General features: G+C 41.9%; 1 protein-coding gene across 3 annotated transcripts in view; it reads right to left on the bottom strand.

The window, feature by feature from the left end:
- The window catches only part of LOC140629651 (nebulin-like), an 86,387-nt gene that overhangs the window by 53,168 nt on the left and 19,219 nt on the right, over window positions 1-14,000 (bottom strand). For 2 of the 3 annotated variants that reach the window (XM_072819161.1, XM_072819159.1), the window contains exons 15-19: window positions 10,890-11,016; window positions 10,688-10,792; window positions 9,734-9,845; window positions 2,566-2,670; window positions 1,823-1,929 (exon numbers count right to left, since the gene is read on the bottom strand). In XM_072819161.1, coding sequence (XP_072675262.1) covers window positions 9,840-9,845; window positions 10,688-10,792; window positions 10,890-11,016 — 238 coding nt within the window. In that variant the 3' untranslated portion in view covers window positions 1,823-1,929; window positions 2,566-2,670; window positions 9,734-9,839. The remainder of the gene's footprint in view (window positions 1-1,822; window positions 1,930-2,565; window positions 2,671-9,733; window positions 9,846-10,687; window positions 10,793-10,889; window positions 11,017-14,000) is intronic. The other variant, XM_072819160.1, reaches the window with a different exon arrangement.

Here is a 14,000-nt window from a genome sequence, read left to right as displayed (position 1 = left end):
ACACAAGATGAGTACTTCTCTGAGCAGTCGGTTTTCAACCTCAAGTCTTTTGGGTAGCTGAACCAACCCATAATTAAAGCGGTCTTTTCTCTGACATCGTAACTTTAGTTTTCACATGAATAATCCCATAAAGTTGCTTAGCTCCACTTGGGGGGACAGACACCGTAGAAAAGCCAAACTCAATGCCAGATACCATCCTTGTTACATTGGACTATTTTGAAGGTTAGAGTTATCAGTACTGGTAGGAGAGAGGACTAGGAGTAGGGTCGGGCTGTCCATTGGGGTGTAAGGAGCCCTGGGGCCAATTTCACTTAGTGACCACCCCAGAGAGGGGTGATGTAGAGAAGGCTCGTTCAAATTATCCTTGAAGTGATAAAGATTGGGGATGTCACAAGAAGACTAAAATTATCCTAGGGGATGGACTTTGAGGGTAGTATACAACTCTCTCAGCTTCTATTTGAAGCAAAATGGTCTGCCCCTGGCCCCCAACAATAGAGAACCAGTGCCTTGGTGTGTTGGTACAGTGCAGCTTTGAGCAGCACACATGTGCATTATACATTTAGGGAAGAGCATGCTAACTACCTTGGATGTTTCGGGAGATGCCAGCACTATGTGCTCAGCCCACTGGATCTCATGCCACTAGACACCAGGGGTGGGATCTACATGTCTCACAGGGTCAGGGGACAAGGTGCTAGTCCAACTAGCAGACTCCTTTCAGCTCCAAATGAAAATTATGGAACTGAGATACTGTTTCAATTCTGCTGTTTCAATTCACATTTCTCTTTAGAGATCACTCTAATGACTTTAAGATGCCTTGAAAGCCTAGAGCAGTATATTCTTAAATTGAGGGGTTATGAGACGTTGATTGGTCTTTTGTCCGAGTTTAAGTCCCAGTGTGCAGCCAGTCCTCTAGGGATTCCAGTTCTGGTAATGGGTGTAGTGCATCTGTAGGTGGGCTCTGAAAAATATGCTGCTAAGAACGGACTGTCTACCCTGAACTGATTCATTTCATATGTTTTTAAAGATACTATTTGTTTGAGACAGAGAACAAGAGAGAGAGAGAGAGACCTTGAGCACAGAGGGGGAGAGAGAAGTAGACTCCCCACTGAGCAGGAAGCCTGACTCAGGGCTTGATGACCCATGATATTATGACCGGAGCCACCCAGGCTCCTCTAGTTTCAGATCTTTACCAACAGGTAATCTCATTATCATTAAAAGCCAGCTGCGTCCTTGATCATGTGGTATGGGAGATGAAAGCCTGTCCCCTCCTAATTCTAACCAATGTGTCATTCTCACGATTTAGGTGGTCAAGAGAAGAAAGGGAACGAACTTTTTCTGAGTGTCCACTAAGAGCCCATCTCTGTGCCAGGAATGTTATATATGATACCTTGTTCCACCTAATTTAATTATCGTGATTTTTAACCATAGTCCACATATAAGAAAACAGAGGCTCAGAGATATTAAGTAAATCATATAGAGTCATAGTGGGCAGGTGACAACAACAGGATTTGAAACCATGTTTGGCTGACTCCAAGACCATGACTTTATGGATAAATAGCAATGACTTCTCAGGAGTCCCTAGCAAATGCTACCAAGGAATTATAAGAAGGGGTCCTAGCTTTGCTAACTGAGAGGACCAATGAGAAAAACAACAGGCCTTTAGCATCTCTTAGCATCATTCTTGGCTCCCGTGCCCGACTGATACTGTTGGTGCCTTTTGTTGTTTCAGTGGTGTTGTTTCCACGATCCATTTGAGCCACCCGGGCACCCCAGGATATTTTTCTTTAACCCAGTGTACCTCGGTGCCAAATTCCCAACTTACCTCACTGACCATATATCCTTTACGTCTTTAGCGTGTTTCAGGGCTTTGGTCTGTTTCCCAGCATGATGGTGGGGTCTCTCTTTGGTGGCAAGTTCAACATAAAGATACTAAATGATCAGAGAATAGGGATCAGATGTTATAGAGACAAAACATTTGTTATTTAGTATTCAGTCATTTTCATTCACTTCTAACCCTTAAATGGGAGTGTCTACTTGTTTTCGTCCTGATGTTTTCACGTATGATATGCATTTCTTTTCATTTGTTTCCCTGTTTCACATTCAGAAACACATACACACACACCCAAGTCACCTAATACCCTTACTGTTGAGTGTGGCCTGATCTAAATCCATGTGATAAAGAATGCCGATGGAAGAATGAGAGGATTCTAACAAAGCTCTCAACACATTCTCCCCCCATTTTGTCTGAATGCATAAAAGTGGTCACGAACAATAGATGGGTCCTACAGAAGGAATCAAGCAGTTCGGTCCACAGACCGTTCATCCACCCAATGACGAAAGTTGTACACGATTTAGAAAGACAGACGTGGTATTGCTTGCTTAGGTAAAACACAGCCACAGTTATGATGGCCCCAAAGAGAATTGCTTGAAGTTAAGGGCCACGAGGCTGCATCAAGGACAACCCAGTGTGACAATCTGTTGCTGGGCTGCAGTGGGCAAGTATACATAACCACCCACTGTGACGCCAGCGCTGCAGGTTTGTGAGGCTCTGCTTATGAATCTCGCCTGACTCTGAAGCTTCTGCCCTCGCTTGGCTCTTCAAAGATCAGGAGTATCAGGAACTGAGGTGAAGACTGACTTCTGCTTTTTGCCTGCAGCCCTGTACAATACCTGGACATAAAATAGTCATTATCATTATTTCTGCTTTATTTGCATGTTATGGTCTCTGCTGAGAGATGCCTTTACTGCTTACTTCATAGAGAAATCGGGGATTGTCCTACTGTCCTACTGCAACAATCTTGGTTGCTGCTCAAAAAACCAATAATATATTTACCTCCTTAGCCCTCCCTTTCTTTTATCCTTTTTTTTCTTTTCTTTTCTCCTTTGTGTCAAACGAAGACACATTCTGTAGCTTGCCCATGATTCAAGCCTCCTACTGTGTTCTTGGGTCCTGCTCTCCCCTGTCCCATTCTAGGAGCCTCTGCCAGCAATTATCCGCTTCCCCTCTATATCTTCTCTATATCTTCGACCTTCCTGTTTCTTCAGTCCTTCATCTGCAAACAAAGTTTGCTCCCTTCCTTCACTAAGCCTTTTCCAATCTCTACCAATGATTTTGTTTCTTTCTACCTTTCACAGCCAAGCCGACTACGTATTTCTTCTTTTTCTCCTTAATTAATTTCTCAAGGTAACAGTATGGCTTCCGTGCAACCACACCAAGGTAGTCACTGTCCTTAGGACCGCCAAAAACTTCACAACGACCAAATGCAAGAAAGGTTCTCTGTAGCAACTGAAACTGCTCAGCTGTTTCATTCCTGAAAATGTTCTTCCCTGCTCCCCATCCTGGTGCTCTCTCCTAAGTGGCCTTCCTAGGAACTCCTCCATCTATGGTTCTGCCCTTCCCCAAGGTTGCCACTAGCTGGAGTCAGGGTTGGCTTCTTTTACCGGATACGTTCCCCTTGGGTAATCTCGTCTGTTCCTGTGATTTCAATCATTAATGTGAGATGGAGGATTTCCAAATGGATATATCCAGTGTTTCTCCTAAGTCAGGCCCAAATTTTCTTTTCTTTTTTTTTTTATTGGTGTTCAATTTACTAACATACAGAATAACCCCCAGTGCCCGTCACCCATTCACTCCCACCCCCCGCCCTCCTCCCCTTCTACCACCCCTAGTTCGTTTCCCAGAGTTAGCAGTCTTTACGTTCTGTCTCCCTTTCTGATATTTCCCACACATTTCTTCTCCCTTCCCTTATATTCCCTTTCACTATTATTTATATTCCCCAAATGAATGAGAACATATAATGTTTGTCCTTCTCCAACTAACTTACTTCACTCAGCATAATACCCTCCAGTTCCATCCACGTTGAAGCAAATGGTGGGTATTTGTCATTTCTAATAGCTGAGTAATATTCCATTGTATACATAAACCACATCTTCTTTATCCATTCATCTTTCGTTGGACACCGAGGCTCCTTCCACAGTTTGGCTATCGTAGGCCCAAATTTTCAAAAATGTTCTGAACTTAACCATGTTCAATGCAGAATTTTTTATATTATCTCCATCTCCAGCCCAAATTTGCTTCCTTATCTATTTTCTCTACCTTGCTAAAAGACTCCTTGATCTCCCCGTCATGCAGACCAGACACTTGGGGGAGTCATCCTAGACTTTTCCCTCATTCCCACAACAAATGATCACGAGTTCGGGGCTCCTAACTTTGTGACAGCCTTTAAGTCTGACCCACCTTCTCCTTTTTCACAGATACAGCCCTAGTTCGGCCTCTTATATCATTTCTTCTCAACACATCTTCAAAAGCCTCCCAAAACACCTCCTCCGTTGGACCACTCATTCATCTTTCACAAGTCTGAGAAGGAGATTTTCTTAAGGCTCTGATCTAATCATATCTTAATGCTCAGAAAGAATTCTTTTTTAATTAATTAATTAATTAATTAATTTATGATAGTCACACACACACACACACAGAGAGAGGCAGAGACATAGGCAGAGGGAGAAGCAGGCTCCATGCACCAGGAGCCTGACGTGGGATTCGATCCCGGGTCTCCAGGATCGTGCCCTGGGCCAAAGGCAGGCGCCAAACCACTGTGCCACCCAGGGATCCCGCTCAGAAAGAATTCTAATTCCACATATGAGAAAGGTCATATGATATTCGTCTTTTTCTCTGCATAGTTCACATTGCTTATGCCCTTGAGGTCCATTCAAGTTGTCACAAAGGGCAAACTTTCATTCATTCTGATATTTGTAGCTGCCTCCTACAGGACACCTCTTAGTCACTTGGCTCTGAAGGTCAAGGAAGCTTGTGCTCTTGATCCCATGAAACTCTTATAACAAAGAACACCCAGAAAGGAGCTCATAGCCCTGTCTGGGGTCTGATTTTTAAAACTGTAACCAGGAGACACCCCTCTAAGATCTAGGTCTGGTGGCTGGTATGGCTTACTCTTGTGGGTCCCCTAGGACTGTAACCAATGGAGAAAGAGTTCTTCAATAGCAACCATCCCCCAGGGCATAGCTAGAGAAAACAGAGTCAGGAGCTCAGTCTTCCTGTAAAGGAGGCATGTTAGCTAATCGTTGTGACTGCAGCTTGAGGGGCAGGCTTCTAATTAAAAATGCATCTTGGGGCGGACTATAATCCTTTTCAGAGAATTTAGAGGACATATTCTATCATCGTCTTTAACCCTCTGGTGTGCTTCACAGTGCCAATATATCCTGGAAGGAAGATTTCTACACACCTGGTCCCTGGTTTATGCAGCTGCCACAGGGGATACCCCTTGATTGCCTGTCACTGGTAGCCTGGGGGGCTTGTATTCCTGAGTTCCACAGGACTATGGTAATTGGAAGGACAGTTTTTAGCAGGCTACCACCCCAAAGGCACTGCACAGACAGCATACTCGGGCAAATTCCCAGTCTTTCTGAGCAGGAGGCCTCTTTTCTTGTCCTAGATCTTTGGCCTGAGGGGTAGGTCTTAGGTCTGACACACATCTAGTGGTCAATAGAGCTGCTAAAAAGGAACGCAGGGTGTTGAATGACCTACAGTATTCATTCATGAATGAATGAATGAACATAGTAAGAATGTCACAAGAAGATGGAAAATATAGGAAACTATGGAATAGAAGACACAGAGCTGAATAATACAAAACTGAGCTGAAAAATACACTAGAGGGTTTCAACAGAAAATTATAGATAAGGCAGAAGATCAATTAACTTGAAGATAAGACAGGGAGCTCACCTAATCAGAACAGCAAAGGAGAAGGAATGAAAAAAAAAAGTGAAGATAGCCTTATAAACTTGTGGATAGCATAAAATGGACTAACATTTGCATCATAGGGCTTCCCAAAGTAAAAAGAGAGAAAGGGACAGAAATCTTATTTGAAAAAATAATGGCTGAAATACTAAATTCCCTAACCAGGAGAAAAAAAACAGACATCCAGATCTAGGAAGCACAGAGGGTTTCAAATTAGGGGATCCCAAAGAAATAAACACCAAGACACATAATAATTAAAATGTTAAATTTAAAGACAAGAAGAAACCATTAAAAGTACCAAGAAAAAAATAATTCGTTACATACAATAGAACACACCCCTCTCCCTGCGCCCCCCCCCCCCCCGCCATAAGAGTATCAGGTATTTTTCAGCAGAAACTTTGCAGACCAGAGGGAGTAACACAATACATTCGAACGGCTGAAAGAGAAAACCTTCTGACCGACACTAGTCTACTTGGCAAAGTTATCATTCAGAAGTGAAGGAGAGAGACTTTTCTAAACAAGCAAAAGCTAAAGGACTTTCTCACCATTAATACAGCCTTACAAAGGATGTTAAAGAAAAAAAAAAAGCAGAAACAACCCAAGAGATGCTAAAGAGATTTCTTTCAATTGAAAAGAAAGGGTGCTAATTAGTGTTTAGAACACATATGAAGAATAGTTCTCACTGGAAAGGTGCATATGTGGTAAAAGACAAATAATAAAAATAACTGATTACAATTAAGTAAGGGATACACAAAAGAAAAACATGTAAAATGTGACATCAGGAACATAAAACATGGGGGGAAATAATGTTGAGCTTTACAATGGGATCAAACTTAAGTTGTTATCAACTTAAATAGACTGTTATAGAAGTTGCTTCACGATAGCCATAAAGGAAAAACCTATAGGAAATATGCAAAAGATGAAAAGAAAGAAATACAAGCATACCACTAAAATAAATCAAAGCACAAAGGAAGAGAGCAAGAAAGGAAGAAAGGAAGAGATCAAGACTATACAAACAGCCAGAAAACAATTAATAAAATAGCACTAAGCCTATAATACATAATCAATAACTAGTCAAAATGTAAATAGACTCAATTCCCCAATCAAAAGACAGAGTGGCGAAATGGATTAAAGAACAAAATCTACCAGGGCACCTGGGTAGCAAAGTCAGTTAAGCATCTGATTTTTGGTTTAAGCTCAGGTCATGATCTCAGGGATGTGGGATTGAACCCCAAGTCAGGTTACATGCTTGGCACAGAAACTGCTTGAGATTCTCCCTCTCCCTCTGCCCCTCCTGCTCACGCTTGTTTGCTCTTTCTCTAAAATAGGTGAATAAATCTTTAAAAAATAAAATAAAAATTAAGACCTATCTGTATGCTGCTTACAAGAGACTCACTTTATATGTAAGGACACAGAGAGACTAGAAGTGAAGAGGTAGGAAAAGATATTTTGTGCAAATGAAAACCAAAAGAAACGTGGAGGAGTAGCTATACTTATATGGACAAGACAGACTTTAATAAGAGACAAAGATGGGCATCATATAGTGATAAAGGAGCCAATTCAACAAAACATATAACATTTGTAAATATGCACCCAACATAGGAGCACCTAGATATATAAAGCAAATACTAACAGACCTAAGCAGAGAAACAGCAATACAATAATAGCTGGAGACTCTAATTTCGCACTTATGTCAATGCATAGATTATCCAGACAGAAAATCGATATGGAAACACTGGCCATACAGTAGACCAGATACTTAAAAATATTCCATCTAAAAGCATCAGAATACACATTCTTTTCAAGTGTAGGATACTGAACAACAACGGGACAAAGAAGAAATCAAAAGAGAAATAAAAAAAAAAATCTTGAGACAAATGAAAATGTAACATACCAAAACTTACGGAATGCAGTTCTAAGGCGAAAGTTTATAACAATGCCTACCTCTAAAAACAAGGACATTTTCAAAAAGCAGCCCAACTTTACACCTAAAGGAACTTGAGAAAGAAGAATAAATAAGCCCAAAGTTAGAGAAAGGAAGGAAATAAAGATCAGGGAAGAAATAAAATACAAACTAAAAATACAATGGAAAAGATCGATGAAAGAGCTGGTTCTTTGAAAAGATAAACAAACTCGACAAACCTAGACCTAGACTCACCAACTAAAAGAGAAAAACTCAGAATGAAAGAGGAGATGGAATACTGGATACCACAAAAATACAAAGTATCAAAGAGATTCCTATAAACAATGATGTGCTACACAAACCGGACAACTTGAAAGAAATAGATAAATTCCTAGAGGCATACAACACCCCAACACTGAATGATGGTGAAATAGAAAATCTAAACAGACCAATGATGAGGAAGAAGATGGAATCAATCATCAAAAACCTCCTAACAAACAGAAGTCCAAGATCAGAAGGCTTCATTGCTAAATTCTACCAAACATTCAAAGAATGAATACCAATCCTCTCAAAGTCTTTTAAAAAATAGAGGAGGTGGCTCAGTATTTTATCATGCTCACATCATTGTTCCAGTGAGGCAAGTGTGGGAGAAAAGGAATGACTAAAGGATAGCCAGTCTTATTCCTCAATGTGGATGCACAAGACACACAAAATCCTAACAGGAATTGGGAAAAGGAGAAATGGAAGATTTAAATAATTCTGAATCCAAATAGCCAAGAAAAATAAAGGTATTTCAGAGATCCCAATAACCATCTCAAGTTACCATACAATGTTTTACGACGTGGTAGCTGGAGGACAGGCGTGCTACTTAAAGCAGTGCTTTCCAACACTGGCTGCATATTAGAATCATTATTAGAATCATTATGGAGCAGCTAAAAGCACGCAGATGCCTACATGCAGAGAATCAGAAAGTCTGCTGTGAGGCTGGGGAGTCAGAGCCCACTCAAGGGAGGTTTAGAAATACTTCCCAGGTGGTTCTAATATATGGCCAGTACAGAGAAGCACTTTGCTGAGATACAAGAACCTAGGCATTCCTGGCTAAGTGCTGGTGCCAGGGGAAGGGATGCAGGTAAGCTTTCAGCAAAGCAAATGGGCTCAATTTAGCATTTATGAAAGCTAAAGAACTTATCACCCTCTGCCGCTAGCTCACTAGGAGTGTAGGAAGCTGCACACCCCCACCCCCTCACTGCAGGCAACCTTTGGTGTGCCAGGACATCTTTAAGTCTAAGAGCATAAGTGATTCCTAATAGGCAGCCACTAAAACTATTGAAAATGGGGAGTCAGTCAAGTGGCCTGACTGCCAATGTGTGGCTTCGCTCAGTGAAGTCTGATGAAGCTACACGACAAAGATGAGTTGAACGAGAATAGCCAACTCATCTGTAATAAGAAAAGCATTTACATTTGTGGAACGCCCTTACCTTTAGAAAGCACATTTAATCACTGGCCAACATGGACATCTATTACAGCCAAGGCACTATGGGACACACATCTAAATAAGACGGGGTCCAACCCTCAAGGAACGAGGAATGGAGGGGAGAGCACAAGATCTATACCCAACTAGCTGTGATAGACTGGAAGCCCCGAGGCCAACTGACAATGAAACAAAATAGTTCAGAATTTGGTGTGTGGGCTGCAGAGCAGGGAGCCATGAAAGACTTTTCAAATGGCACCACCAAGGTTAGGGTTTCTGATGACAGGGATTAAAGAGCAAGTTTTGAAATAAATTAAATAAATTTGGTTTGGAGACCACAACAATAGTGTAACATAGGCCTTTCCAATTTATAAAATTAACTCTCTGCAGCTCCAGTCACAGGTAGTCAAGTACCAACATCCTTATCTTACCAAAAGGGGACAAAATAAGGAAACTGAGGCAAAACAAGGTCAACTGACTTGCTTAGTTAGACACGGTAGGCACTCCATAATTACATCAGAGGGGAGACTTTTTTTTTTTTTCTAAGCGCAGTTGCCTGTTTGACAGAGGAATAAGTCAGTTGCAGTGACAGGTTCAGCATCCTTACCTCGCTCAGCTGTGTCTTCAGTTCCTGTACTTTTCTGTATTCTGGAGTGTCAAGCACCACTTGGTATCTGTCTCACATCTTCCTCGCCTTATCAGTGTACAGGTAGTTAGACCTAAAGAAAAAAAAGAAAACAGAAGCACAAGTTAATCAGTCATTGAAAGAATTATATTGAGGCTGGTGACGTGGTAATGGAAGCTGTGCCAGGGTAGCTATGTGTCATGAAGATGTGCACTCGCCCAGAACTTGCGCACGTGCCAGCAGCGGACCGTGTCAGGAATGTCACACAGGAAGCAGCCCAGTCCCGAGGATCTGCAAGTCCTCCTTATATTAAATCTGTGTGGCAGAAACAGAAATAAAGCTGGCCAGGATTAAATGCAAACCAGGAACCAATAAGAGTAGTGAGACCTTCATGTTGATACAGGTTTCATTTTGGTTGAACACGTCCACCCTATACTCTTAGTTGGCTTGCACTCAAATGAATCACAGGTTTTTAAATTTAATCCTGAGCTAAGGAAAATATTGCTATTTGTTGTTCTTATACTGATGGGAGGAAAGCATGGATTGAATGGAGTGGCCTTTCAGGAGATGGAAACATTTAAGGAGAAACAAACATGGGAGGAGGAAGTTGCTAATGAGTATGGGCGTGGGGATGAGCAGGAGAAGGATACTACATGGGACCCAGGACGAGACGAGGTAGGGTGAGGGGCCGGTCATGGTTCAGTGTTGAATTCAGAGTGGTGGCCAGCAATGCTTGTAATTCCTAAACGTTCTTCCTACTACTGTTTCCGTGGTTGGAGAAATGCGGGGTCCCGCTTCCACACAATTTCACCTCCAAGCTGTATACCCAGTGTAGAAGGACTCAATGCAGCAGGCAGTTCAAAGATCACCAGTTGGCTTACATGTACACAGCCCCTTGGTATGAGCTTTTCTGAAAGACCCAGACGAGATGCTTACGTCACTGGTGATGTCTCCCACGTAGCGGCAACGGATCACTTGGGGTGTGTAAGGCAGTGAGATCACGTGGCCTTGCATCTTGAAGAAGTCTGATTTGTAGATCAACTGAAAAAATGGCCCAAAACACACACATCAGAGACCACATGGCTGACATTCCTCCTGGGGTGCCACAGCCTGCCCTCTCTCTTAAGAAAATACTCACCTCACTGACAGCCTCTTGTGTCTTCTTGACTTGGCGGATTTCAGGTGTATCAGGAGTTGTGTGAATCTTGTCTTTCAGTCTGTGGTACAATTGTCCATACACGTGGATGGAACTGGAGAGTATGATGCTGAGTGAAATAAGTCAATCAGGGAGGACAAACATTTTATGGTCTCATTCATTTGGGGAATATAAAAAATAGTGAAAGGGAATAAAGGGGAAAGGAGAAAAAAATGAGTGGGACATATCAGAAAGGGAGACAGAACATGAGGGACTCCGAACTCTGGGAAACGAACAAGGGGTGGTGGAAAGGGAGGTGGGTGGGGGGTGGGGGTGACTGGGTGACAGGCATTGAGGGGGGCCCTTGATGGGATGAGCACTGGGTGTTATGCTCTATGTTGGCAAATTGAACTCCAAAAAAAAAAAAAAACTGTCGATACTATCTCTACACTGGAAGCAAAACCACTGCAGGTATTTAGTGTGGGAAGATGAGGGCAACTGTTGACTAATCAATAATCAAATATTCTACACAAAGAGCCATTAGAGGAGCAATTAAGGATCAAGGAAGTGTCTGACAGGAAAAAAGAGGAAATGGTACTTATTTTAGTTAGGTGAAGAATTCTGAGCATAAAGTCTTCCACATTCTATCAGATGGTTGGATATGGTCAGATATACAGGCCAACCATGTATATAGAAAACCAGGGTCACGAATTAGACTAAAATGCAAATTCATTAGTAATTGTTTCATAACGAATCTCAAAAAAGGAATTAATTTACATCATAATCTGTGAATTGGGATTGACAATGGCATTGCCAAATACAAAAAGACGTCACCGATGGATACAAACACCAAAATGGTAACAAAAAGGACCCTCTCATTCCTTGATGATACAGAGATTTCTAACTAACATATAGTACAAAGCCGTGGCCTCTGAAACTCAATACCCCCCCCCCCCCGCAGAATCAACATTCACTGTACCTCACTGGTAACATTGTTCACCCTCTGGACATGGACAAATGGGATTTCTTTAGGGCCAAGTGTGTATCTGTGTGCCTTGATGTGTTCCCACTCTTCTCTGTATTTGTACTGGGAAGGCAGAGTCAGAACGAGTTCGCTGCTGGGTCACAAAGAGTAGCTGTACATTCCTCACACAGGAAGGAGCTGCTGCTTACATTTGAAAATCACTCTCCATGGATTAAGTACAAGAAAAAGTCAGGGACAAAATGTCACCAGTAAACAGGACCTTGGCAATTATTTTCTTGGCTATATAAGCCAGGTGCAGAGAGGAATAAAATTCAGTGTTGCCTAGAAAAACCTGCTGGCAGGCAGCTATGAAAATAAAAGGGAAACCGTGTGTTTTTATGTTTTTTAAAAATTTTTTCTTGGTGTTAAATTTGCCAACATAGAGAATAACACCCAGCGCTCATCCCATCAAGTGCCCCCGTCAGTGCCTGTCACGCAGTCACCGCCAACCACCGCCCACCACCCCTAGTTCGTTTCCCAGAGTTAGGAGTCTCTCATGTTCTGTCTCCCTCCCTGATATTTCCCACTCGTTTTTTCTCCTTTCCCCTTTATTCCCTTTGACTATTTTTTATATTTCCCAAATGAATTAGACCATAGGATGTTTGTCCTCCTCCGACTGACTTATTTCACTCAGCATAATATCGTCCAGTTCCATCCACGTTGAAGCAAATGGTGGGTATTTGTCATTTCTAATGGCTGAGGAATATTTCATTGTATACATAGACCACATCTTCTTTATCCATCCATCTTTCGATGGACACCGAGGCTCCTTCCACAGGTTGGCTATTGTCGACATTGCTGCTATAAACATTGGGGTGCAGGCATCCCAGCATTTCACTGCTTCTGTATCTTTGGGGTCAATCCCCAGCAGTGCAATTGCTGGGTCGTAGGGAAGATCTGTTTTTCACTCTTTGAGGAACCCCACACAGTTTTCCAGAGTGGCTGCACCAGTTCACATTCCCACCAAGAGTTCAGGAGGGTTCCCCCTTTCTCCACATCCTATGATTTGTAGTCTCCTGCCTTGTTAATTTTCGCCATTCTCACTGGTGTGAGGTGGTATCTCATTGTGGTTTTGATTTGTATTTCCCTGATGGCAAGTGATGCAGAGCATTTTCTCATGTGCATGTTGGCCATGTCTATGTATTCCTCTGTGAGATTTCTGTTCCTGTCTTTTGCCCATTTCATGATTGGATTGGTTGTTTCTTTGCTGTTGAGTTTAAGAAGTTCTTTATAGATCTTGGAAACTAGCCCTTTATCTGATATGTCATTTGCAAATATCTTCTCCCATTCTGTAGGTTGTCTTTTAGTTTTGTTGACTGTATCCTTTGCTGTGCAAAAGCTTCTTACCTTGATGAAGTCCCAATAGTTCACTTTTGCTTTTGTTTCTCTTGCCTTCGTGGATGTATCTTGCAAGAAGTCACAGTGGGCGAACTCAAAAATGGTGTTGCCCATGTTCTCCAGGGTTTTGATGGAATCTTGTCTCACATTTAGATCTTTCATCTGTTTTGAGTTTATCTTTGTGTATGGTGCAAGAGAGTGGTCTAGTTTTGTTCTTCTGCATGTGGATGTCCAATTTTCCCAGCAGCATTTATTGAAGAGACTGTCTTTTTTTCCAGTGGATAGTCTTTCCTACTTTGTCGAATATTAGTTGACCATAAAGTTGAGGGTCCACTTCTGGATTCTCTATTCTTTTCCATTGATCTATGTGACTGCTTTTGTGCCAGGACCACACTGACTTGATGACCACAGCTTTGTAGTACAACCTGGAATCTGGCATTGTGATGCCCCCAGCTATGGCTTTCTTTTTTAATATTCTCCTGGCTATTAGGGGTCTTTTCTGATGCAACACAAATCTGAAAATAATTTGTTCTAACTCTCTGAAGAAAGTCCATGGTATTTTGCTGGGATTGCATTAAACATGAAAATTGCCCTGGGTAACGTTGACATTTTCACATTATTAATACTTCCAATCCGTGAGCATGGAATATTTTTCTATCTCGTTGTGTCTTCCTCAAATTATTTTAGAAGTGGTCTGTAGTTTTTAGGGTGTGGATCCTTTATCTCTTTGGTTAGGTTTATTCCTAGGTATC

The sequence above is a fragment of the Canis lupus genome, assembly GCF_048164855.1.
Source record: "Canis lupus baileyi chromosome 27 unlocalized genomic scaffold, mCanLup2.hap1 SUPER_27_unloc_5, whole genome shotgun sequence".
NCBI classification, from domain to species: Eukaryota; Metazoa; Chordata; class Mammalia; order Carnivora; family Canidae; genus Canis; species Canis lupus.
This window is presented reverse-complemented; position numbering and strand designations above follow the sequence as displayed.